Below are 25,835 nucleotides of genomic sequence, written 5' to 3'. Positions count from 1 at the left end.
TGAGAAAGTTAATGGTATATGTGTATAATTGGAACCATGTGTGTCAGTGGAACTTAAGTTTATAGGGCTCTCTTGTTGAGATTTTTAAAATCCTGTTTAAAAACTATAGTATCAACTTTATATAAAATCTTAGAGCTTAAAGGTGCTTATCCAATTATGGTTTTCTTTAGATGAGGAAACTGAGGTGCAGAGAAGTCAAACCTTGCCCAGTGTTACAGAGCAGAGCTGGAAGTAAAGCTTGTATTTCCTGAGATCCAGATTAGTGTTATTTCTACTTCAGACTATTACTTCTTGGTAAGCTGTTCTTAAAATACTTAATAGGTCTTTTATGTCTTTTATTTGTTTGATCAACATTCTTGCTTTGTGTCAAAATGAACTTAAAATATGAATTTTACTGATACTTCTGTGATGAAAATTTCAGTTCTTTGTTTGATTTTAGGTGAGTTAATGTGGGAAAAATCCTGGTATTTTGAAGATGTCTCGGCACAGTATTGTTTCCTGTTCAAATTACAAGTAACTTCAAGAGTTTGCAGGAAAAAAAGAAATTGGGATTTTTTTTGGTTAAATCATGCCATCTGAACAGAAACATTTATTTTTTGATGAAAAACAGAATACTTTAAAAAGAGATTATGATGTGAAAAATGAGATAGTTGATACTATCAGATCAGTACTTAAACCAAAAATTTCAGAAAGTAGTTTTCATTATGAACTAAAAAATGTGAAAATTGTTTTGCCGAAGATAAATATTCCAAATGAGGTCCTATTGAAACATGAAGTTGACAAATACAGAAAATTATTTCAGCATAAACCACAGACTGCAAGAAAATCTATCAGTATAAAGACTGTAAGCTGTGTAGAGGAGTGTATGTTACTCCATAAGTCTGAGAGAGTTGAAGAAGGTATAAAAATGTCTGCAAAAATACTCAACTTCAACTGTTTGAAGTGCCGAGATAGTACTCGGTATAGCCCAAATGATTTGCAGAAACACTTCCAAATGTGGCACCGTGGTGAATTACCTTCATATCCTTGTGAAATGTGCAGTTTTTCAGCAAATGACTTCCAGGTATTCAAACAACACAGACGAACCCATAGAATTACTTTAGTAAAATGTGACATTTGTAACAATGAGAATTTATATACTTTATTAGACTTGACAAAGCATTTTTCATCCACACATTGTGTAAATGGTAATTTTCAATGTGAAAAGTGTGAATTCTCCACCCAGGATGTTGGCACATTTGTTCAGCACATACATAGACATAACGAAATCCTTTATAGATGTGGTAAATGCCATTATATATGTTTAACCAAAGGAGAGCTTCAGAAGCACCTTCATATTCACTCTGGTACGTTTCCCTTCACTTGTCAATATTGTAGCTATGGTGCTACCAGGAGAGAGCACCTTGTAAGACATGTTATAACTTTGCACAAAGAACATTTATATGCGAAAGAAAAACTGGAAAAAGACAAATATGAAAAAAGGATGGCAAAGACTTCAGCAGGACTTAAACTAATATTGAAAAGATATAAAATAGGTGCATCAAGGAAGACATTCTGGAAACGTAAGAAAATCAACAATGGAAGTGACAGAAGTATAGAAAAAAACACTCAAGTGCTTAAAAAAGTGAACAAAACACAGGCTAAATCTGAAGACCAGAGCCATCTTGTTCAGGAACATTTAAATGAAGAAAAAGATGAAAGACTATACTGTGAGAATAATGATAAACCTGCTGAGTCAGAGTCAGAAAAGCCAACTCTTCTGTCCACTGGGCAATGTAATGGAGCTGAAGAGGGATCAAATTCTACTTCAGGTTTCTTGAAGACTGCTGTACAAGGACCTACAGTGTTAATGGTAAAAAATAATAGAATAACAATTCCTGCTAACTACAGTGCTAAGTTTATGGGCTTTAAGATGGTGGATGGAAAACAACATATTGTAATAAAACTGTTGCCTACCAATAAACAGAATTTATATTCACCAGGCTCACAGTCAGGTGCTGTAAGGGACAGTACTGCAATTTTTCAGCCCCAGACTTTGGACACTACTGCATTTTTAACAGGAGTAACAACTGAGTTAAATGACACAGTTTACATGAAAGCAGCTACTCCATTTTCATCTTCATCTCCTATACTTTCAGGGAAGGTAACTTCAGAAAAAGAAATGGCTTTACTATCTCAAACAAGTAATGTGCTTCCAACAATGGATGATGAAAAAAGTGTTTCTCCTTTGCCGATAACATCAGAATTGATTACAGCATCGGTGAATTTGACCACAAAAGTAGAAACAAGAGAGAATGTTGACTTATGGGGAAGTCATATTACTCATTGTCACCCTGAGGTATCAGGTACTGCCATTAAAAGTCCAGATAAAGTCACCTGTACTACCAAACCAAATTCATACAACAGTGGAGATATGCATAACTATTGCATTAATTATGTCAACTCTGAGTTACCTGTTGAATCTTCCAACCAAGGATCATTACCTTTTCATAATTACTCAAAAGTGAATAATTCTAATAAACGTCGTAGGTTTTCAGGGACAGCAGTGTGTGAAAACCCTCAAAGAGAATCTTCATCAAGCAAGACAGTAGTTCAACAACCAATAAGTGAGTCAGTTTTATCACTAGTGAGGAAGGAGAGCTCAAACCCAGATAGCCTTTTAGCATCTATTAGTCGTTTAAATACTAAAGATGGAACTTTTAAAACACAAGCTGAAATTGAAGAACAGTGTGTTTTAGAAAAAGGACAAAACATTGATGGACAGAATCTATATACTAATGAAAATCAGAATTTAGAGAGCATGACTGAAAAGCCTAAATGGGATGACGTTTCTAGTGTTGAGTCACCTATGATGCCTAGAATTACATCTGTTTTCTCTCTCCAGAGCCAACAGGCGTCAGAACTTTTGCCACCTGAAATAAACCAGTTACTTCAAGATGTATTAAAAGCAAAACCTGATGTAAAACAAGACTCTAGTAACACTCCAGATAAAGACCTGCCACTTCATTGTGACCAGTCATTTCAGAAACATGAGGGAGAAGACAAAATAGTTGAATCTTCAAAAGACTTGAAAGTACAAGGCTTCTTTCCGATTCCATCTGGTAATATGGGGATTAATGTGGCTACAAATGATCTGAATTTAAAATGTAGTGGAAAAGAAAAACACATGTTGTCAATGTCACAAGATGTGAGAGATTCAGAGAAGACCCCTAGAATTTCTGGTTTTGGCACATTACCTAAGACTCAGTCAGATGCAATAATTACACAGCAGCTTGTAAAAGACAAACTACGAGCCACTACGCAAAATATAGGTTCTTTATATGTGCAGAGTCCACTTGTAAATTCAGAACCGAAAAAGGCGATCTTTGTTCAGACTCCAAAAGGCTTTTTTGTACCACTGCACATTGCTAACAAGCCTGGATTACATGTTTCAGGAAGACCACTTCCATTGGTTAATACACAAGGTGTCCCTGCCTCTCTCCTTTTAAACAAGAAACCTGGGATGATTTTAACATTTAATAATGGGAAACTTGAAGGTGTTTCTGCTGTCAAAACTGAGAATGCTCAAGCTTGTGGAACTACAAGTAAGGAGCCTTGCAGAACACCTTTTTTAAAAGTAGAACCAAACAGTAATTGTCTAACCCCTGCACTTTGTTCCAGCATTGGCAGCTGTTTGAGCATGAAAAGTAGCTCAGAAAATACTTTGTCATTAAAAGGCCCTTACATTATTAAAACGCCAGCAAGTTCTTCAGTGAAAGGTGTTCCTGCTCCTAATATAATGTCTGAGCATCAGGGCACTAAGTTGAATATCTCGGATTCAGTAAAACAGCAGAACAAGATTTTTCCAAAACCACCTCTTTACACCCTTTTGCCTGATGGGAAACAAGCTGTTTTTTTAAAGTGTGTGATGCCAAGTAAGACTGAGCTGCTTAAGTCTAAATTAGTCCCGAATAGTACTTATTATAAAAATATACAGCCAAAGAAACCTGAAGGAACACCACAAAAAATATTGCTGAAAATTTTTAACCCTGTTTTAAATGTGACTGCTGCTAATAATCTGTCAGTAAACAACTCTGCATCCTCACTGCAGAAAGACAATGTACCATCTAATCAGACTATAGGAGGAGAGCAGAAAGAGCCAGAATCTTCTAGAGATGCCTTACCCTTATTACTAGATGATATGATGCCAGCAAATGAAATTGTGATAACTTCTACTGCAACATGCCCAGAATCTTCTGAGGAACCAATAGGTATCACTGACCATTCAGAGGCCAGGGTATTAAGGTGTAAAACAAATTGTACAATTGAGAGAAACTTCAATAAGAAAAAGACTTCAAAAAAGAAATGTTCAAGAATAAAAACTCATGAAAGAAGTAAAGATTCTGAAACTTCCTTTGTATCTAGAAACAGAAACTGTAAACGCAAGTGTAGGGATAGTTACCAAGAACCTCCAAGAAAAAAAGCATTACACAGAAAGTGTAAAGAAAAAGCAAAGCCTGAAGATGTCCATGAATCGTTCGGATTCATCAGACCCAGGCTTTCAAAAGATTCAGTCAGAACTTTGCGGCTTTTCCCCTTCAGTTCCAAACAGCTTGTGAAATGTCCTAGGAGAAACCAACCAGTTGTAGTTTTGAATCATCCTGATGCAGATGCCCCAGAAGTAGTAAATGTAATGAAAACTATTGCTAAATTTAATGGACGTGTACTTAAGGTTTCATTGTCAAAAAGAACTATCAGTGCTTTACTGAAACCAGTTTGTTATAACCCTTCTAAAACAACTTACGATGATTTTCCCAAGAGGCACAAAACATTTAAACCTGTTAGTTCTGTGAAAGAAAGATTTGTGCTAAAATTAACTCTCAAAAAGACAAGCAAAAACAATTACCAGATTGTGAAAACTACCTCTGAAAATGTTCTGAAGGCTAAATTTAACTGTTGGTTTTGTGGTAGAGTATTTGACAATCAGGATGCTTGGGCTGGTCATGGTCAGAGACATTTAATGGAAGCTACTCGTGATTGGAACATGTTAGAATAATTTGCTGTAATTACCAAGGAAAAGAAAAGTAAAATTACCTTAGAAGAAAATAGTGGGTTGAATTACTAATGCAGACATTTTTTACTTCAATATAGTACCTGAAGTTAAACATTTAAAAGTTGGCTATATTTCCATGGAAGAGCAAAAGTTTTAGTGTGATATTTGAAAATGCTGTCAGTGCACATGTTAAGTTTTGAAAGAAACTAATCAGCACAGATACACCTTGATTTAATTTTTTAAAATGTGTTCTCGGGAAGTTGGGGCTAAAGAAAATTTTGATAAAACAGTTTTCCCAGTTTAGTGACTCTTAGTAGAGAGTAACAGCTGACAGCCCCATTCCCTCTCTCCTTCCACCAGCCTTATGATTCTGATAACTATAGCTCCCCTGAAGAGGTTGAGATCTCTTTCATTATGGAACTGAAGGAGTTTCTCATTATTTGTGAAGATACTCTAAGAGAACTTGGGTAAAGAACTTACTCTACATCTGCAAAATGTAGTTCTTTTGAAGGTAGTTAAGCTCCTTTGAGGGTACATTTAACTCACTACAGTTACACCTCATATGATGGTTGATAAGAGTTTTTGACAAGCAGATCTTTTTTCCTTGTAAGCTGTGTTCCATGTCATTGATTGGAACACTCTTCCAACGTGATTTTCTTTTTCTAAATGGCTCTCAAGTGTTGCAGTAGATGGGCAATCTCGAGAGAAGAATTAAACTCTCTTTGTCTAGTTTGAAGTTCATTTAAAGAACTTGAACATTTTTCTGAATTTGGTTATATTCCCCAGTGATTCCCTTGCACAGAACTATGTTTATTTGATTTAAATTGTCCCCTCGTAAACCAAGTGGCCAATTTTTTTCTTGGTTGCCATCCCTTTTAAAAAGAGTGAAACATAGAAGCACTTCCAAGGGAATGGCTTTTCTTGAAAATTAAAAGTTATTCCTCAGAAACAATATTTTGAAGTAAGATTAGCAAAGCAAATCATACTTTTGTGTTTATTATTAGTGTCTGAACATGTCCACATTGGGACAAACCATTTTTGTTAGCAACTTTTCAGTATGACTGACAACCCAAAGCAGATTACTGATTGTTTGCAGTTGGAAATTGAAGAAGCATTAATAGTGGACTCAGTGACAGTGCATAAAACTTCAGGACAGATTCCGAAGGGGTATGTCCAACAGGTAGAGTTTTAAAATGAATATTTTCATGACAACAGAATCATCAATTTAAACTTCCCACTTTGTAAGTTTGGGTCAAATTTTGTTGGACCATTGGACAATGGAGTTCTTATATTAAAAAATTACATACTATATAATTTTTGTTACATTGTTACTACTAGTGTTATGACATTTTCATTGATTGAATGAAAACTTCAGGGCTCCTTTTCTGTATATAACAAAGAATTTAAAACCTGTACATATTTTTGTACCTTTCAGTTATGTAAATTTTGCACAGAAAGTTTTTGACATAAAAAGTTTATTTTCTTTCAATTTAGTTCTGTGCATGCACTAATAAAACTTGTCATTTAATTTAAAAGGAATATATAAGACTTTACCCATGTTATTTTTTTGGTTTTTATTTCAGATGTACAATTTCTTTTTTTTGGATAAATTCAGTTTTCAGGGATTGAACACTATTGTTAGCAAGTGCCTAAAAGATGTGAAACAGTTTACATACGTCAACTGTAACATTAGGTCCCAAATGGGCCCACTCCCCCAATAATTTTATTTTAAAGAAAGCCATACATAGATGCTTCAAGCTATCTTGCTATGCACATTATACATGTACTGTTTTTGTGCAGTTTGTCTACTTTCTTAGAAGTGAAGTATTTTTTGTATAAAACCTGTTACAATTGTGTTTCTTAAATTGAGCCTAAGAACGGAGTTGATTGGAAATATACAGTATATATTAATAATGTATATGGTGTTTAAAGAATGGTAAGCATTGTTAATTTCTGTAATGAATGTTTTCTTCAATTAAATTTATCTTAAGTTTGTGTTTACATAATTTTTTTACTATGCTGAAGTCAAATGGGAATTTTATTCTAGTGGGAAATACTTAGTTTTCAAAGCCTTTTTTTTTTTTTTAATGCTAGTGAATGCAAAATGAAGTTTGGGATTTTTTTTCCCCAAAATTATAGGTGAAATTTTGAGATTTTGTTTGAGAAGGGTAACATATATTATAGTTTAACTATGCTGGTAAGAAAAGCCACAGAGAGGCTTATGTTCTTCAGTACCCTAACGGCAGTAAAACTGAAATGTTGCTCTGTTATGGTTAGATCTATTATGATGCATCACCTTCTGTGAATAGAGAAGAGAGAGAAGGAAGTGTCTTGCCAATGTTTGCAGCACTATAAAAATATATTTCAGAATAGCCATACCAGTAAAAAAAAATCTAATGTCAAGATACATACTTTTTGCCTTAAGGTTTTAGAAGCTATTTTAAAAAGCTTCATGCCCCACATACTCTAGTTGATACCTTTTATGAGTTGTTTTTTTTTTTAAACTAGGTTATTCTGAAGGAGGAAAGCCTGCTTGGAGCCTCTTTATTGCCAGAGCAGAAAATCTGAAAATAAAACCCTCTATCCTTTCTTTCCTTCTGGCTGAAAGTTAGCTAAAGATGGCTTTCCAAAATATGATGTTCATTAGTTTGAAGTTCTTATTACAACTGGAAGAGTTAGTGTTATTTTTGCAATCCAACTTCTGGGTCAGGAGATTTTCATTTTTTCCTATTTGTCCTTCTGCATTGAAATGGGCCTCACTATTTGTCATTCACTTAAAATAATAGTTCAACTTTCAGAGTTTGAAATATAATTGAAATATAATTTCAATACTAAGCATTCAGCACAGATTGAATTCTAATAGTTTTTTATAAAAATTTTTGTTTTCATTAAGGAGTCAGTGAGATATTTCAGTAAAGGGTCAGACAAATAACTTAGGCTTTGTAGGCCGTTAGTCTCTGTCGTTAACTACTTTGTCATAATGCAGAAGCAGCCATAGACAACGCATGAATGAGTTTGCCTGTATTTTAATAAAACTTTGTTAAAAAAAACCTGTCAGTGGGCCAAATTTGGCCCATCAAATGGTTTACCAACCCTTGCTTTCTCTCAAAGATCAGTTCTTAGATTGAGATTTTTATTCAAAACAGAAGTTTGATATAGTTTTTTGTGTGTGTGATATACACCAGCTATATAAAAGTTACAAGGTATAAAAACTAAAATGTACGTATATACAGTTAACCAAGGTAGATGTATTTGTTTAAAAGTGAAGTGAATGTAAAGGTAATGAAAATAATTAGTGGGTGAAGTAGATAGGTCTTTTGTGTGCCAAGGGTAATGCAAGTTATGGAGGGATTAAAAATGAGATTAATTGCTGTGAGAATTTATGTCCAGGTTAGATGAGAAATAGATACTACTTCTTCTAGTGTGACTTGAAATCACTGGTGAGAAAAAGTAATAGGAATTCTTTAGGATGGGGGGAAAGGGAGGTTAGCTGAAAACAGAATGTTGTATTAATTCCATGCAACTCACTTCAGATTTTTTCTTTTTAGTAAGTGATTCCTTTTCACCATTGACATCTGCTTACTTAGGACATGTCCCATTTGTGTTGAGGTGTTGGCTCTGTTCCTTGTCACAGCAATTTGTTACGATCTTTGTTTTCAGCAAAGTGCCTTGGGGATTTCACCTGGTAAAACTTGCTGGGGGATGTTAGTTAAGAGTGCAGTATTTGAAAAAGAATTTCCCTATAATGGAGAGCTGAAATAGGATCAGCTTGGTTGATTTGGGTGTTCATTGCTTTAAGTATGCTTCCTTTAATAACTAGACAATTAAGAAGTAGCCAATATCTTGGAAGAGGTGTTTGATAATCTTCTTTGAATTATTTTTTGACTATTTCTCTGTCTAAAATGGCTTCTGTTAATAAATGCCCCAAGTTTAAGAATCATTTTTCTTTAAAAAGTGAATATCATAAATTATCATAGTGTAAACTTGAGTAATGTAGGAGGAATGTTAATGTACGTCAATTTTGAAAATCATGATTTTAGTCAATGCCAAGAATGTACTTACTAAAAAATACTAATTCCTAGTAGAGACATTTTTAATATGTTAAAAGAAGAATTCCTCCTTAATACTTTAGAATCCTTCAACCAAAAGTGAAGGTTATATTCAGGTTGCAACTCAAATTGCCTCTTTCAATTAAGTAGTGAAACATAGGTGCCTACTGTCATCAATTATTTCATAAGTTATTGCTATTGTTATTGTAAGAAAGCAAAATGAAAACTTGGAGAGAGACCAAAATACTATTTGCAAATGACTTTATTTCAATATTTTGAAAATCCAAGAGTACGTTGAGAAATAGTTTTCTGAACACTTAAGAGTAATCATTTGGGAGGCAATAAAAGAGGACCCATTTATAATAAGAGCCACAAAGTAAAAATTGTGTGAAGCTTCCAAAAGAAAAACCACAGAACCTAACTGGGAGAAATACAGTGTTTCTGGGTGTAAGATTAAATACACTGCTGTTCGGAAGATCTCATTTTCCATGCCTGTGCCCCACAGAAGGCTTGTATTGAATAAGGTGGTGGCAGCTGGATAGTGGTGCCCATTGCCCCACTCCTAATTCATGCAATATAAAAATCAAGACAGGGCAGCTACAGAACTGTGCAGTCCCCCTTTCCCTCACAGCTCTGTTATAAGAGACTTAACCTGCTCTGGTTGGATTGGCAGTCATGTGGCAGCATACATCGCTCCCAGCTTTCTTGGGGCAGAAGAGCTATTGTATGTACATTCAGCAGCTGGTGAACCTTGGCACATTCTAGTCTCCTCCTATGCCCTCCCCAGCCACCAACACAGCTGTTCCACAGGGAGTATTCAGGGAGCATTCAATGTAGACCCAGTTTCCCAACATTCCCCCACCCCACAAGCTGCTCCATAGCACAGAGGCACAGGGGTCCTGTTCAGGGGAGGGTTGGAGTGAGCTTCAAAGATTTGGTAATCATGCTGTCTGTTACAAGGGGCCTGACTTTATCTGGATCAGACTGGAGCAATTTATACCCTATAGTATTGTTGAAAACAATAGAGCAATCATCTAGCAGTTACTGAAGGCTAACAGTTGCTGGTGATACCACTAGATATCATTGAGAAGCTTAAAGATGAGAGGGAAGGAGGGAGAGAGAGAGAGAGAGAAAGTCTGGATAAAACTGTAGACATCCCTTGTAATCAGAAAGAATGTGTGCATTGCTCAAGGCTGCAACCACATAGGAGCAACCCTTGCTGAATGTAGGGCAAGTCTTGTAAACTCCCTAAACAGTGAAAGCAGCCTCCAAGTCACAGATCCAATGGTAAAGGGTGTAAATCTCTTACTGATTCAGGGGGCTTAAGCACAACCTCTCATCAATCTGGCTGGTTGCTAGGTGGTGTTGACTTGAAAGCAACCCCTAGGAAGTCAGGCTTAAAGATAAAAATGAGGGGGAAACAAGTTGAGCAGTGACAACAGAGGCTGCATACTGTGAGGGGAAAAAGACTTGGTGAATTAGTTTAGCCAAATTACTAAAAACAAGTCCAGAGTGGGCGAGGAGTATGCTGAGATCCTACAATATGTTACCTAAAATGTCCAGCTTTCAACATAAAATTAGACATTCAAAGAAACAGCAAAGTGCGACATATGAGGGAAAAAGGCAATAGAAACTTCCTTTGAGGGGTACCAGATGTAGGATAAATGTTAAGCAGCTATTATAAATAGGTTCAAAGACCTAAAGGAAACCAGATTTAAAGAATTAAAGTATACTGACAATGTCTCATCAAATGGAAAATATTAAGATAGAAATTACAAAAAAAGAACGAAATGAAAATTCTTGAGTTGAAAAGTACAATAACCAAGGTGAAAAATTTACTAGAGAGGCTCAACAGTAGATTTGAACTGGCAGAAGAATCAGCAAACCTGAGGATAGATAGAAATTGTGAAATATGAAGTACAGACAGAAAAAAAAATGAAGAAAAACAGTCTTCCTCACACCACATACACAAAAATTAACTCAAAATGGAGTATAAACCTAAATATAAGAAAAAACTAAATCTTGTAGTAGAAAATATAGAAGTAAATATTTATGACCGTTGTTTAGTCAAAGCCTTCTTAGACTTCTTCTTTGGTGTCATCACCAAAATCACAAATGAAAAAATAAGAGACAAAAGATATATCGAGTTTTTATTAGAAAAAGACATTGTAAAGCTGATCTATTTCACCTAGTTTGGATTAATACCAATTTAATTTCAATAATAAAAATTTTGCTCTGTATAGCTTCATCTCTCCACCCCCCGTGCTGTTATTGTCACAGATTATATAGCTTTATAAATTGTGTGCCCATCAATGTAGATCTATAATTTTTGCTTTATGCATTTTTCTTTTAAATTAGAGGGAGGAAAAGTTACAAGTAAAATGTATGTATTTTTTGTCTTTTATATTTACCTATGCTGGTGTTTGTATTTACATTTATCAGTTGTGTATTTCTTTGTGTGGAATTGCATTACTATGTAGTGTCCTTTAAACCTGAAGGACTTTTTTTGTAGAACAGTTCTGCCAGCAATGTTTATCTGAAAATGTGTTAATTTTTCTTTCCTTTTTGAAGGTTGGTTTTGCTGAATATAGAATTCTTGGTTGGCAGTTTTTTCTATGCAGAACTTTGACTATGTCATCTCACTGCCATCTGGCTTCCATGGTTTCCGATGAGAAATCAGCTGTTAATCTTACTGAGAACCTTTTGTATGTGATGAGGTACTTCTCTCTTGCTGCTTTCAAGATTCTCTGTCTTTCAGTAGCTTGATTATGATATGTCTTGTGTGCACATTTTAAGTTTATCCTACTTTAAGTTCTTGAAGCTTTGTGGGTTGATAGACTAATGTTTTTCATCAAATTTGGGAAGTTTTTATTTCTTCAGATATTCTTTCTGATGCTTTTTCTTCTCTCCTTCTGAGACTCACTTTTTAATATGCTGTTATGCTTGATAGTGTCCCACAGATCTCTCAGGCTCTGTCCATTTCTCTTCATTTTTTGTCTTTCTGTTTCTCAACATGGACAGTATCAATTGACTTATCTTTAAGTTCATGGATTCCTTCTTCTGCCTGTTCAAATCTGTTGCTGAGCCCCTCTAGTGAATTTTTCATTTCAGTTATTTTACTTTTCAACTCTATAATTGAAAGTTCTAGAATTAAAAATTCTTTTCATAAATTCTGTCTATTTATTTATATTCTCTATTTGGTTGAGACATCATTCTCTTACTTTTTTTTCATTCTTTAAACATGGTTTCTTTCAGCTCTTTAAACATATTTAAAATAGCTAAATTAAAATCTTTGTTTAGAAAATCCAGTGCCTGGGCTTTTTCAGCATTTTTATTGATTGCTTTTCTGTGTGTCTGGGCAATACTTTCCTCTTTCTTTACATGCCTTGCAATGTTTTTGTTGTAAACAGGACATTTAAAATATTATAATGTGGCAACTCTGAAAATCAGGTTCTCCACCTCCCCACACACACCCTCCAGGGTTTGTTGTCATTTTTGCTTGTTGTATTTGTTTGTTTGTCTAGTCACTTTTCTGAACTAAGTTTGTAAAGTCTTTATTCTTTGTTATGTGTCACCAATAAAGTCTCTGTAATGTTAGCTTAATGGTCAGCTAATGATCGGACAAAGAATTCCTTATATACTTGGAATGAAAAAGTCTCTCAGTGTTTGCCAAGGGACACTGTGTGTGTTTTTTGGTGACCCTGCAGCACTTAGCCAGGCAGTTTAAAGCTCTGCCTTAGCCTTCACTTCTTACTTCAGCAGAGCCTCCAGGTCAGCCAGATAGGAGAGCTTATGGCATTCTCAGGTCTTTCCTTAGTGTACACACAGTCGTGGGCATGCGTGTGACCTTCTAGATTCCCAGGAGTATGTTAAAGCTTTACAAAGCCCTATTACTTTCTTCCCTAGCTTTTTGGTTAGGGAGAACCCTAACTAAATCGCCTCAAATTTTATCTATTGGATCAGACAGCAGCGACTAAAACATCTGCCTGTCAATGTTTTCAACATGGCCCCTAAGTAGCAGCTGTAGCTCTCTGCCAGCTTCATGTCAGGCAAAAGCCAGTCTTCCAGGAAGTCACCAGAGTAGTCAAAACAAATAATTACAATTCTCTATGAATGAAGTCTGTTCTGTTTCCCTCTGATACCAGGAATGAGGTTTTTTATTTATAGGACTCTGCTGACATCAAACTTAAGGGTGAAAGACTGACAACTTTCTCTTTAAGATCAAGAACAAGAAAGGATGTCCACTCTCACTGCGTCTGTTAAACATTGTACTGGTGGCAGTTAGGCATCCAAATGGGAAAGGAAGAATTAAAATATCTCTATTTTTAGATGATCTTATGTGTGGAAAATCCTAAGGAATCCATTAAAAAACCTCTTATAACTAATAAAAGAGATCAGCAAAGGTGCAGAATACAAGATCAATAGAAAAATCAATTCTATTTCTATACTTTAGCAGTGAGCAATCAAAGTGAAATTAAGAAAAAAAATTCCACTTGGCATCTAAGGGAATAAAATGCTTAGGAATAAATTTGACAGAAGAAATGCAAGACTTTTACACTGAAACTACAAATCATTGTTGAAAGAAATTAAAGAAGACCTAAATGTAGAAACATGACATGTTTGTGCATTTATTAAGATGGCAGTACTACTCAAATTGATTCACAGATTTGATACAAGCCCTGTCAAAATTCCAGCTGCCTTTTTGCCAGAAATTGACAAGCTGATTCTAAAATTCATATAGAAACACAAGATACAGAATAGCCAAAACAATTTTTTAAATTAATTAATTTACTTATTTTTGGCTGTGTGGGTCTTTGTTGCTGTGCGCAGGCTTTCTCTAGTTGCGGCAAGCAGGGGCTACTCTTCATTGCAGTGTGAGGTCTTCTCATTGCAGTGGCTTCTCTTTGTTGTGGAGCACAGGCTCTAGGCATGTCGGCTTCAGTAGTTGTGGCACGTGGGTTTAGTTGCTCTGTGGCATGTGGGATCTTCCCAGACCAGGGCTCAAACCCTTGTCCCCTGCATTGGCAGGCAGATTCTTAACCACTGCACCACCAGGGAAGTACCAGCCAAAGCAATTTTGAAAAGAATAACATTGGAAAACTCACACTTCCCCATTTCAAAACTTACCACAAAGCTACTGTAATCAAGACAGTGTAGTACTGATGTAAGAATAGACATATAGATTGATGGAATAGAATTGAGAGTCCAGAAATAAACCCAAACATTAATGATCAATTGATTTTTGACCAGAATGTCAAGACAATTCAACATGGAAAGAATAGTCTTTTAACATATACTGCTAGGACAGCTGGATATCCACATGCAAAAGAATGTATTTAGATACTCCCTCATACCATGTATAAAAGATAACTCAAAATGGATCAAAGACCTACATGTTAGAGATAAAATGATTAAAATATTAGAAACAGATAAGTTGAAATTCATTAAATTGAAAACATTTGTGTTTCAAAGAACTCAAGACAATCCACAAAATGGGAGAAAACACTTTCAAATCATATATCTAATGTGGGAATTGTACCCAGAATACACATAAATGATTACAACTCAATAATAAAAAGACAAACAACTCAATTAAAAAATGGTCAAAGGAGGGAATTCCCTGGCAGTCCAGTGGTTAGGACTCTGCGCTTTCACTGCCGAGGGCCCAGGTTCGATCTCTGGTTGGAGAACTAAGATCCCACAAGCCGTGCAGCCCCACCCCAAAAAAAGAAAAATTGTCAAAGGATTTGAATAGACATTTCTGCAAAGAAGATATACAAATAGCTAATAACAACATGAAAAGATGGTTAACATTTTTAGTCATTAGGGAAATACAAATCCAAAGCACAGTGAGATATTACTTCACACCCTTTAGGGTGGTTACAGTGAAAAAGACAATAACAACGGTTGATGAGTATGTAGAGAAACAGAAACTCATACATTGTTAGTCAGGATGTAAAATGGTGTAGTCACTTTGGAAAACAGTTGGGTGTTCCTCAAACTGTTAAGTATATTTGCCATATGACACAGAAATTCCACTTAGATATATACCCAAAAGAAATGAAGAACATACATCCACTCGAAAACTTGTACAAAATTGTTTATAGTAGTAGTATCCATAATAGCCAAAAAGTGGAAACAACTCAAATGTCCATCAATTGATTAATGAATAAACAAAATATGGTATATCTATATAATATATTATTCAGCAATGAAAAGAAATGGAGTACTGATACTATAACATAGATGAACATTGAAAACAGTAGGCTAAGTGAAAGAAGGCAGTCACAAAGGACCACATATTGTATGATCCCATTCATATGAAATGTCAAATATGCACGTCTATAGGTACAAACTAGATCAGTGGTTGACTAGGATGGGAGCTGGGGGAGAGTGGAGAGTGTCTGCTTATAGGTATGGAGTTTCTTTTTGATGTGAGAAGATTCTAAGCAGATTGTGGTAATGGTTGCCCAACTCTGAATATAGTCAAACCCACTGAACTGTATAGTTTTAAGTGGGTGAATTTTATAGTATGTTAATTATATCTCAATAATACCATTAAAATTATCAACTAGTAAAAGTTGGTTAACTATTAGAAGGGGAAAATTGGATATTAAGGAATGCAGAAATGACAAGTGAGAATAAGCAAGAAAGAAACTAAGCACTTGGAATAGGGCTCACCAACCCCTAGTCTGAGATTCAGGCCTTGTTGAAGAGGTTGTAGCTTCCACAGGGACATTCAGGCTGCTGATAGTGAAGAAATTTTCTAGAAGGTGCAGACCTGACTGAGCCGGTTTGTGGGAATAGTCAATTCAGTGGTTGTGAAACTCATTGGAGGGTGCTGGTCAGCTAGAGCTGGTCTACTCCTGCTAAGAGTTAAAGAAACTCACTGGAAGGTGCTGGCAGCCTTGAGCTGGTCCACAGGAAGTTTCCCCACCGAGTGGCAGACAAACTCATAGAGGGTGTGGCCAAGCTAGAGCCTACTGGGTGGCTGAGAGAAATTCATTGGTGAGAACTGGTGGGATAAAGCCAGTTAGCAGAACCTGGCCTGGGGGTCCTGCAGAAAAGCTCAGTGGAAGATGCCACAGCCCAGAACTGGTCTGCAAAAAGTGACCTGCTAGGTGGCTGAGAAACTCAGAGGAGAGTGATTGTCACTGGGCTTCCCTAATCCACTAAAAGGGAAAAAACACACTGGAAGCAGGAAGGGATATATATGTATATATATAAAGCAACACCCTTATTGGCCCATACTCTGCCTCAATTGATGCCATATTCTGTTAGCCTTATCCACAACTCTGTGAGCCCCCTTGATTGGTATCCTAATCTTGTTATGATAATTGAGACCCCCCTGGCTTCTGATATGTAAGTGCTGCTATCAATGTCCCAGGGTTTAGACTATTAGCCCTAGCTACCATTAGCCCTGGCCAGCAGAACAGGGCTACCAGTGAACTTCTTAGTGATATTTGCTCCCTTCTTACCAGTGCATTTCTAATGGCCTTGGTGATCACACTTGTCCTTTGGGACATAATTCGCTGGTGAGTCTTCTGCCCTCACATAATATATCCACTCCAGCACGCTCACTTCCCTGAGCCTTTTAATTCTCTCCTCCACTATCTGCCATAGCAATTCAGGCATTTCACCCTCAATCAGTGAAGGTCATCACTTTTTCTAGTCTTCCAGGAGCCACCCAATGAGTTTGCATCATCTCCTAGGGTCACTGCCAGAGTATTAAATTATGTATCCTGAGAAGCGCCCTTAAGTTAATAAATTATTCCTTATCCAATCTTATATTCTGGCTTCTTTGCTCAAGTATTCTCAAAATCTAGTTCCATGGTACTCCCTCAGCTCCTGCCAGTACATGGTGCCTAATTCTTCAGTCTCTTTCAGGATGTATTCTTTTCCTCCCTCAGCAGGCCTAGCACATTTATAGCTGATTTAAGCTGCAACTTAACTTTAGTTATTGGCCTAGCAGCCAGGACAGAAGGTAGGGGCATATCCTGAGGGGTATTTCTGTTGCCTTGCAGGGGAGAGGCCTCTGCAGTGTCTTCCCACGCAGGCAGAATGCTATTTCTTAATGAGAGGGGTTAACTCTGCAGACTCTGAGGGTTCAGAGGAGTCTGGGAAGCCAAATAATTGGTGGCATTCACCATTAATGATGGTTTTACCACCATTCATCACCAGATGTTCTCATCCCATCTGTCAGGGTCTCAGGTTTTTTGAACTAGGACTCTGACCTTGGTATGACAGACCTGTCTTGGTTTAGCATTAAATTATCTTTGCAGGGAATTCCCTGGAGGTCCAGTGGTTAGGACTCAGTGCTTTCACTGCTGTGGGCCCGGGTTTGATCCCTGGTCAGGGAACTAAGATCCCACAAGCCACGCAGCGTGACCAAAAAAAAAAAATTATTTTTGCAGTTCAGCAACTGTATTAAATCCTGAGTTTGGTCTTCAGCTTTTTCTTCTCTCCCACTGCAGGAGATTAGCAATTGGGTCACCACTTTGTACCAGGGATGGTTCATGCCTCAAATACCCCAAGGATGGAGTCCTTATTGTCAACTGGGTGGTGAGTAATCTGGCTCAAAGATGCCATCTTAATGCCTACTTTCTTGAAACTACTCCTGGTACTAAATCTGTCATTTGGGGAGAAGATGCTGAGACGGAAATTTGGAGTACAAGAGGTTTGTTGGACAGTAATGCCTGGGGGATGGAGCAAGATTGAGTAAGAAAAGCTTTCACACCATAATGCAGATCTGATACTGGTGAAAGAAAAGGTTGGTGAGTGGAAGCAGGATTGGGTGTAGAAAGCCTCAGACTTCCATGCATCACTGACAAAGTCAGCCAACTCAATGGATACTTTAGGTTAAAGACTATCCATTGGTTAGAGGAATTCCATGTTGGGCAGAATTGGCCAGACTGAGGGCTGCTTAGGAAGAGCATAGGCTTGGCTCAAAACCCAAGGCAGATTCTGAAGGCATTAACAGCTAAAGGCTGTCAGCTAATTGCACTCCTACAGCTGAATGCCAGATTTTTTCCTGATGGGAGATCCAAACAGTGTACCTCCATTGCTGTCACACGATGGGGCAATATCAAGTAGTGTGACATTCATGTAACTGGAGTCCCTAAAGGGGAGGAGAAGAAGGATAACAGAAAAAATATTTGAAGAAAAAATAATAATTGAAACTTTTCCCCTAAATTTGATGAAAACTATAAATACAAAGATCCAAGAAGCAACATGAAGCTCAAGCAGGATAAGCACAAAGAAAACCATACCAAGACACATTATAATCACATTTTCATCATCACAGGTGATAAAGAGAAAAATTTTATTGCAGCCGGAGAAAAAAAGTACACATTATGTACTGAGAATCAAAGATAAGAATTACTGCAGACTTGTCATCAGAAACGCTGCAAGCCAGAAGAGTGGAATGATATCTTTAAGGTACTGAAGTCATCCTAGAACTCTTTCTCTAGCAAAATTACCCTTCAAAAATGAAGATAAAACAAAGAAAATTTCACAAAAGAGAAGTCTAAGATATGTCATCACCAGTAAAATTGCTCTATCTCAAATGTTAAGAGAAATTCTTCATGTGGAAGGAAAATGATACCAGGTGGATATTAGATCTATACAAAGGAATTAAGAGCACTGGAAATGGTGAGTAAACAAATAAATATAAAAGTGAAAGGGGGGTATTATGACATTTAAGAATACAGTTATTTTTATAAGTGAGTTTGTGAGTTCATAACCTTCTAGAATTTCAAAATCCTTTCAGATTGCTGTCTTACTCAGCGATCAAGTGCATTCCTCATTTAATTATTAGATTTATCTTAATTAGCTGCTTTATCATTTCAGTGCTGTCTAAAGTACATAGTAGAATAAAAAGCTTTGATATGACAAAGTATAATACATTGCTGGGACAACCTAAGACCTTGGATATGGCTGCTCACAATGGTATCTCTTTTATTCCTGAGTGTTCATCAATGTCTGCTTTTCTGCCCCTGTTCTGTGGGCTGTTACCCTAGGCTTTTAATCTAGTTTTGCTCTCATCCCACTCTGAACCTCATATCAAGTTTAGGGTCCATTTAATAGACATGCAGATCAAAGAAGGTATAATTATATTTAATAAACAAAGCTAACAACATAATCATGGATAAGAAAGTTCATATCTGTATACATCTCCCATGGTTGGGAGCTCACAAAAAGAAACCATTACATCCCCCTTATCTGTATTTATAAATATCATATATTATCTATATTTTATTTTCTACACATTAAAATTTTAACCAAGGCAATTGTCAAGCACTGACAGTAGACGTCCTAGTTACACTGGGGCACTAGGACCATTGTGGTGGTCTAAATTTTCAGCAGCTTTGTTTTATCCAAGAGTATAATTTTCTTATTTTGGAAGTAGAGTGTTATTTTCTTACATGACTGAAAATACTTTACACCTGTTTTTTAAAATAAAGACATTTATTTGGAGAATATTAGTAGCATATTCTCAGCCTCACCAGATATTAACAGTTCATCAAGTCAGGCAACAGAACATGTCCATGTGAGCTTCTTATAAGGAAATCGACGACCACCTCAACAGCTTCCTCATCTTCTATTTTATTACTGGATGATTCATAATCCAAAATATGAAGTTTTTGGACTTTTTCCTCAAAAGTAGAAGTAGGTAAAATGTCTGAAGCAATGATGTTGACTTCCTTTAAAAATTTTTTTTTAATTTATGAAACTTGAACTGCATATTTCAGTCTTGTGGAATCTTTTGTGTTATTCTGACTGTCAATAAGAACCAGGGGACTGTGTTGATGATTCTTGATGATTTCAGCAACACTTCCAAAGTACTAGAACAAGAAAACATAGATGAATTATAAATTGGCATTTATATTAACAATGAGCTCCACTCCTCCCATCTTCTCCAACTCTTTCAAGTTAGTCAGAGTTACTAGGTCCCAGATGACATTCTACCCAAAAAAGTCCAATTTAACAATGGCTGTAACCTTTGAGGTGGCAGACGCTGGCCATTCAATAAGACTGAAAACACAACTGACATCCTCAATTAGTATAACTTCTTAGAGAAAATTACTTTATTGAGTTATGATGTAATATTTTAATATTTAGTGCCAAGTGTAAAACTGTCATACACTGAATTTCTCTACATTTTTATAAAACATAGATTATCTGTTATGTTGCATGTCTTAGATACAAGGACTGATGTAGTAAATTAACGTTAGAATTTAATGTGAAGAGAGTTATTTCCCAGGTTAATTCATGTTTTTTTGTGTGTTCTTTTTTTTGAATAAATAAGGAAACCTTTATAAACCCTCATATACCCATTTTTGCTTTAGCTCCCAGTAAGTTTAGAGCTAAATTAGTGCCTAGTTAATAATGACATTTCACGCTAGGCTCTTACTATACATACGTATTTTTCCGTATATTAATTCCTATTGTCTATTGGTTTTAGTTTAAGGCTATCACAATTTTTTTCTGAAAAATGATCAATGTTTTAAATGAAAGATAAAATAAGTATAACACAGACCAAGAAATGAAATGCATTGATTATACAAAAGTGCTACAAGCTCACGATCATCAGATAAATGCATTTACAGTCATTTTTTTAAAGTGGTAATTGTTTTGCAACACTGCCATATAATTTAGCAATTATAACCAGTTAACTTCATTTTCTCTTAGTTTTTCACATAAAGATAAACATCTGGAATAAAAAATGTTTAAAAGCCTTTATTAATTATTTGGATAGCTTCCAAATATTATATATTAAATAAGTAAAGTATTCAGAATACTAGTCATTTTTCAAATGAAACACCAGTTGTCTTTTAGATAATTGGCTTCTGAATATTAGGTCAGGGAAGAGAGACAGAGACTTTCAAGTACCTTTAGTCCTTATTTCTTACTTTCTCTTCAATCACTCAGCCCTCCTGTACTTGCCAATGAATTTTTTTTATGATACTCATAAAGACATTCATTCTGTTTGTTTGGCACAGCATATTGTTAAACTGAATGCAGTTGGAAGTTAAATTTATGGACTAACACACCAGGAAATGAAATAGTACAACCTCTTTGAAGTGAATTCCAAGTGAAAAAGTGTGTTCTGAACCCAGTAAATATAGGAGAGAGTTGCTTTGCTTACACAAATAAGCATCTCATTCTGTCCTTATACTCTTCTGAATATTTCTGAGGATTGCTTTGTTGCAGAGTTTGGGGATTAAAATGTTTGAAGTAGAGGGTTGAGCTGAGTTGAAATGTTCGAAGTGGGACTGGACTTGAGGCATATTTGTGATTTGACTGAAAGAAGGATTGAGCATAACTTAGTTGCAGTTTCCCCTTAACACTTTTTTTTTGGTCTACACTAATTCAGTGTATTTGAGATATTCATACATGGACAGAAAAACAATTGTTTGATAACTCAAAATCCCATGGTCAATAAAATAAAGCAAACAGATCTTAGAGTGATAAAATACTCAATATGTATCCACATAATGTCAAAACATTTGCAAAAAAAGTTAAACAGTTAATCAACTAGTTACTTTTTCTACCCATGAATACCCAAACACAAATACAGACAAACAGACTTTTCAAGATCTCCACATGGTTGACATCATGTAACCAAAGTTTCCATTTTTCAATTCAGATGTTCAGTATATGGGAGAAATTATCTTTTTATTATAGATAATTTAAGTAAGTGTTTTAAAGGACTCTTCAGTACTTCCAGATGCTATTATAATAATATGTATTTATTTTGGTATCCATAGGCTGGATAATTGGGGAGTGGGGTGAAGCTCTGATCTATTCATTCTGAGGTAGGGATGAAGATTCTTTAAGCCAAGAAGAACCACTGTTTATCAGAGTTTCCTAGCAGGACAAGGAAGTCCAGAGCCCCTCTGAGAGCTCAAAATTTATCTGAGTAAATTTCAGTACCACTAAAAAGGACAGCTCCCTCACCCACCCTTAAGCCTCTTATAGAAGTACTGGACCCCTGGGGAGGCTTTTAAAAAAATTTTTTTTATTATTTATTTATTTATTTGTCTGCATTGTGTCTTTCGTTGCTGCGCGTGGGCTTTCTCTAGTTGCAGCGAGCGGGGGCTACTCTTCGTTGCGGTGCGCTGGCTTCTCATTGCGGTGGCTTCTCTTGTTGCGGAGCACGGGCTCTTGGTGCACGGGCTTTAGTAGTTGTGGCTCGTGGGCTCTAGAGCACAGGCTCAGTAGTTGTGGTGCACAGGCTTAGCTGCTCCACGGCATGTGGGATCTTCCCAGACCAGGGCTCAAACCCATGTCCCCTGCATTGGCAGGCGGATTCTTAACCACTGCGCCACCAGGGAAGTCCCTGGGGAGGCTTTAGAATGTAACCATCCATCCAAAGTCACTCTGTCCTACTAGGACCACCACCATATCCTACCACTGATTACTGTTGAGGAGCATATAGTTTAAAAAATTTGTCATATAAAGGTTTCAGTGAGAATGAAGGTTTTTGTGAGTAGGGAGAAGCAGACAGTTCTGTTAAAGTTTAACTGGTGTGAAATGATAATGCAATCTATATTTTAAAACTCGTTTGGTCTTGATCAGTGTTTCATGTTTTCAGAGTTTTCTAACTATCTGAGACTTTATTAAAAGCAAAATAAAACTCCAAACTATAAAACTCCTCGAAGAAAACATAGGGAGAAAGCTTCATGAGACTGCATTTGGCAATGATTTCTTGGATGTTACACCAAAAGCACAGTCAACAAAACAAAAAATAGACAAATAGGACTACATTAAACTATACTACAAATTTATAAGAGTTCTTTATATATTCTGTATATTAACCTCTTATCAGGCACATAATTTGCAAATATTTTCTCCCATTTCATAGGTTGCCTTTTTACTCTGTTGATTGTGACCTTTGATGAACAGAAAATTTTAGACCATTTTATTATACTCTACACAAAAAAATAGACTCAAAATGAATTAAAGATTTAAATGTAAGACCTGAAACCATAAAAATCCCAGAAGAAAACATAAGCAGTATGCTCTTTGACATTGGTCTTAGCAATATTTTTTTGGACATGTCTCCTCAAGCAAGGGTGACAGAAGCAAAAATAAACAAATGGGACTACACCAAACTAAAAAGCTTTTGCATAACAAAGGAAACCATCAACAAAAGAAAAAGGCAACCTACTGAATGAGAGAAGATATTTGCAAATAATATGTCTGATAAGGGGATAATATCCAAAATATATAAAGAATTCATGTAACTCAGTATCAAACAAACAAATAAGCAATCTAATTAAAAAATGGGCAGAGGACCTGAGTAGACATTTTTCTGAAGAAGACATGCAGATGGCCAACAGGCACATGAAATGATGCTCAACATAACTAATCATCAGGAAAATGAAAATCAGAACCACAATGAGATATCACATCACACCTGTGAGAATGGCTATTATCAAAAAGACAAGAAACAACATGCTTGTGAGGATGTGAAGAAAAGGGAACCCGCGTGCACTGTTGGTGGGAATGTACATTGGTACGACAACTATGGAAAACAGTATGGAGATTCCTCAAAAAATTAAAAATAGAACTGCCATATGATCCACCAATTCCTCTCCTGGGTACATATCCAAAAAAATGAAAACACTAATTCAAAAAGATAAATACACCCTGATGTTCATACAAGCATTATTTACAGTAGCCAAGATATGGAAGCAAACTAAGTGTCCATCAAAAGATGAATAGGTAAAGATGATGTGATATATATATCCAATGGAATATTACTCAGCCATAAAAAAGAATGAAATTGTGCCATTTGTGACAACATGGGTGGACCTAGAGGGTATTACACTAAGTGAAGTAAGTCAGACAGAGAAAGACAAATACCATATGATTTCATTTATATGTGGAATCTAAAAAACAAAACAAACAAAATGCCGAGTCAGACTGACCTCAGTAAGCAACAGGATAAAAGATATAGCTTTTACATCATACCAGTCTTTCCTCCTTTCTGTTCTCTCATAGGATATACTGCCCAAACATAGTATTTTATCTCGTACTCTATGACAATGTGCAAGCCTTAGACCGGGTACTCTTGTATCCTTTCTCCTCATCTCTGGCACCTAATACAGTATGATGGCATTGTGCTCAAAACATAGTTATAGAGTTGGATTAGAAGAGAAATTACTGACCTCTTCACCAGTTTTCTTTCTGCCCAAAGCATACTGTTTTGTTGCTTCAATAAATCGCACAGGGATATTATATACTCGCTTATTAAAAAATACAACTAGTGTATATGGCTGTTTGGAATCATGGCCAGAGCTTTTCCGAATAAGAAATGATCCATCCTGTTTATTAAAAGAAAGAATAATTATGATTAGTGTTACTTGTATTTCCATAGGTTAAAAATCAGTTTATGAAAAATACCTATATTATATTCAAAAGGTAATTATTTAGGTATATGATTTTTATTACCAATTAGAGCTTGTTTTATTATTTTGCAAGAAAATACTTCAGTAAAATATATACTTATAGAAAATTCTGAAAGAGGTAAATGCTAGCTTTTTGAGGCACTAAATAAGATCTTATGTTTATAGGCTTTGGAAATGTGTGAAGGGACACATTGAGATCAAACCTAAAGGGCACTCTTGAACTAGGAACCATGTTCACAAGTTGCCTATGAATAAAAAAATATATCAAACAAATTCCATTCAAAAGTGCTATAAGAAGAAAGCAGATATTGGGAATCAAAGCATTTCAGCTGATAAAAATTCTCTCTCCAAAAATTTATGTTGAAGCAGAAAAAAAATTGTAACACAACATTCCAAATTTAATTAAATATCTTGTAAAATATTCTACAATCATAAATTCAAAAATTATGAACAAAAGTAGACAAAAACAGGAAGAAGGAATGCAATAAGAGTTGATCAAACCTGGGAAAGAGCGCTTACCTGGTGGCGCAGTGGTTAAGAATCTACCTGCCAATGCAGGGGACATGGGTTCGAGCCCTGGTCCGGGAAGATCCCACATGCCACGGAGCAACTAAGCCCATGCGCCACAACTACTGAGCCTGTGCTCTAGAGCCCGCAAGCCACAACTACTGAGCCCACAACTACTGAAGCCCACGCACCTAGGGCCTGTGCTCCACAACAAGAGAAGCCACTGCAATGAGAAGCCTGTGCACTGCAACAAAGAGTAGCCCCCACTCGCTGCAACTAGAGAAAGCCCACGTGCAGCAACAAAGACCCAATGCAGCCAAAAATAAATAAATAAATAAATAAATTTTAAAAACTAAAAACAAAAACAAAAAAAACCTGGGAAAGAAGTTGAAAAGAAAGACAAACCTGTATCAGAAATGAAGAAGAAATTACAAGATGCCCAAGGGACAATAGCCTTAAATGAAGATTTAATAAATGACTGAAGGAAGGCATGGAAACAACCAAGAGAGAAAAAAAAAAAAAAGAGAGAGAGAGAGAGAGATTAAAAAAAAAAGTACAATAACGTCAGAGTGGTTGGATTGAAAGAAAGACCCCCCCAAAGAAAGGTCTAAAATACATGTAATGTGAGTCCTTGAAAAAAAACAAAATAATGAAACAGAACTACTCTTTAAGACTGTAATTTAAGAAAATGTTTTGGAAATAAGAGAAAACTTAAGTCTACATATTGAAAGGGTTTCCATCTACCTGAAAACATTGACCTGGAAATCTACTCAGAGACATAATCTGGTAAAACTATTAGACTTTAAAAAGAAAAAAATCTGCAGAGCCATC

At 36.0% G+C, this 25,835-nt stretch overlaps 2 protein-coding genes and 1 long non-coding RNA gene across 7 annotated transcripts in view; 2 read left to right on the top strand and 1 right to left on the bottom strand.

Annotated features, from left to right (window-relative positions):
* The window catches only part of LOC133074668 (uncharacterized), a 63,334-nt gene that overhangs the window by 18,220 nt on the left and 19,279 nt on the right, over positions 1-25,835 (top strand). The window contains exons 5-7 of one of the 3 annotated variants that reach the window (XR_009697217.1): positions 171-294; positions 17,556-17,643; positions 18,386-18,465. This is a non-coding gene — a long non-coding RNA (uncharacterized LOC133074668). Of the gene's footprint in view, positions 1-170; positions 295-439; positions 466-17,555; positions 17,644-18,385; positions 18,466-25,835 lie in introns of those variants that run through there. The other 2 variants (XR_009697216.1, XR_009697220.1) reach the window with 2 other exon arrangements.
* Positions 569-6,036, top strand: ZNF518A (zinc finger protein 518A). Its single transcript, XM_061211286.1, has one exon. The coding sequence runs from the start codon at positions 569-571 to the stop codon at positions 5,033-5,035; it is 4,467 nt and encodes a 1,488-aa protein (XP_061067269.1). The 3' UTR covers positions 5,036-6,036.
* The window catches only part of BLNK (B cell linker), an 81,290-nt gene continuing 74,723 nt past the window's right edge, over positions 19,269-25,835 (bottom strand). For all 3 annotated transcript variants that reach the window (XM_061211377.1, XM_061168463.1, XM_061168530.1), the window contains 2 exons: positions 24,258-24,413; positions 19,269-19,925 (listed from right to left, as the gene is read on the bottom strand). In XM_061211377.1, coding sequence (XP_061067360.1) covers positions 19,806-19,925; positions 24,258-24,413 — 276 coding nt within the window. In that variant the 3' untranslated portion in view covers positions 19,269-19,805. The remainder of the gene's footprint in view (positions 19,926-24,257; positions 24,414-25,835) is intronic.

Source organism: Eubalaena glacialis, chromosome 1, assembly GCF_028564815.1.
Source record: "Eubalaena glacialis isolate mEubGla1 chromosome 1, mEubGla1.1.hap2.+ XY, whole genome shotgun sequence".
Taxonomy (NCBI): Eukaryota; Metazoa; Chordata; class Mammalia; order Artiodactyla; family Balaenidae; genus Eubalaena; species Eubalaena glacialis.
Note: the sequence above shows the minus strand (reverse complement) of the source record. Positions and strands in the feature narration are given on the sequence as shown.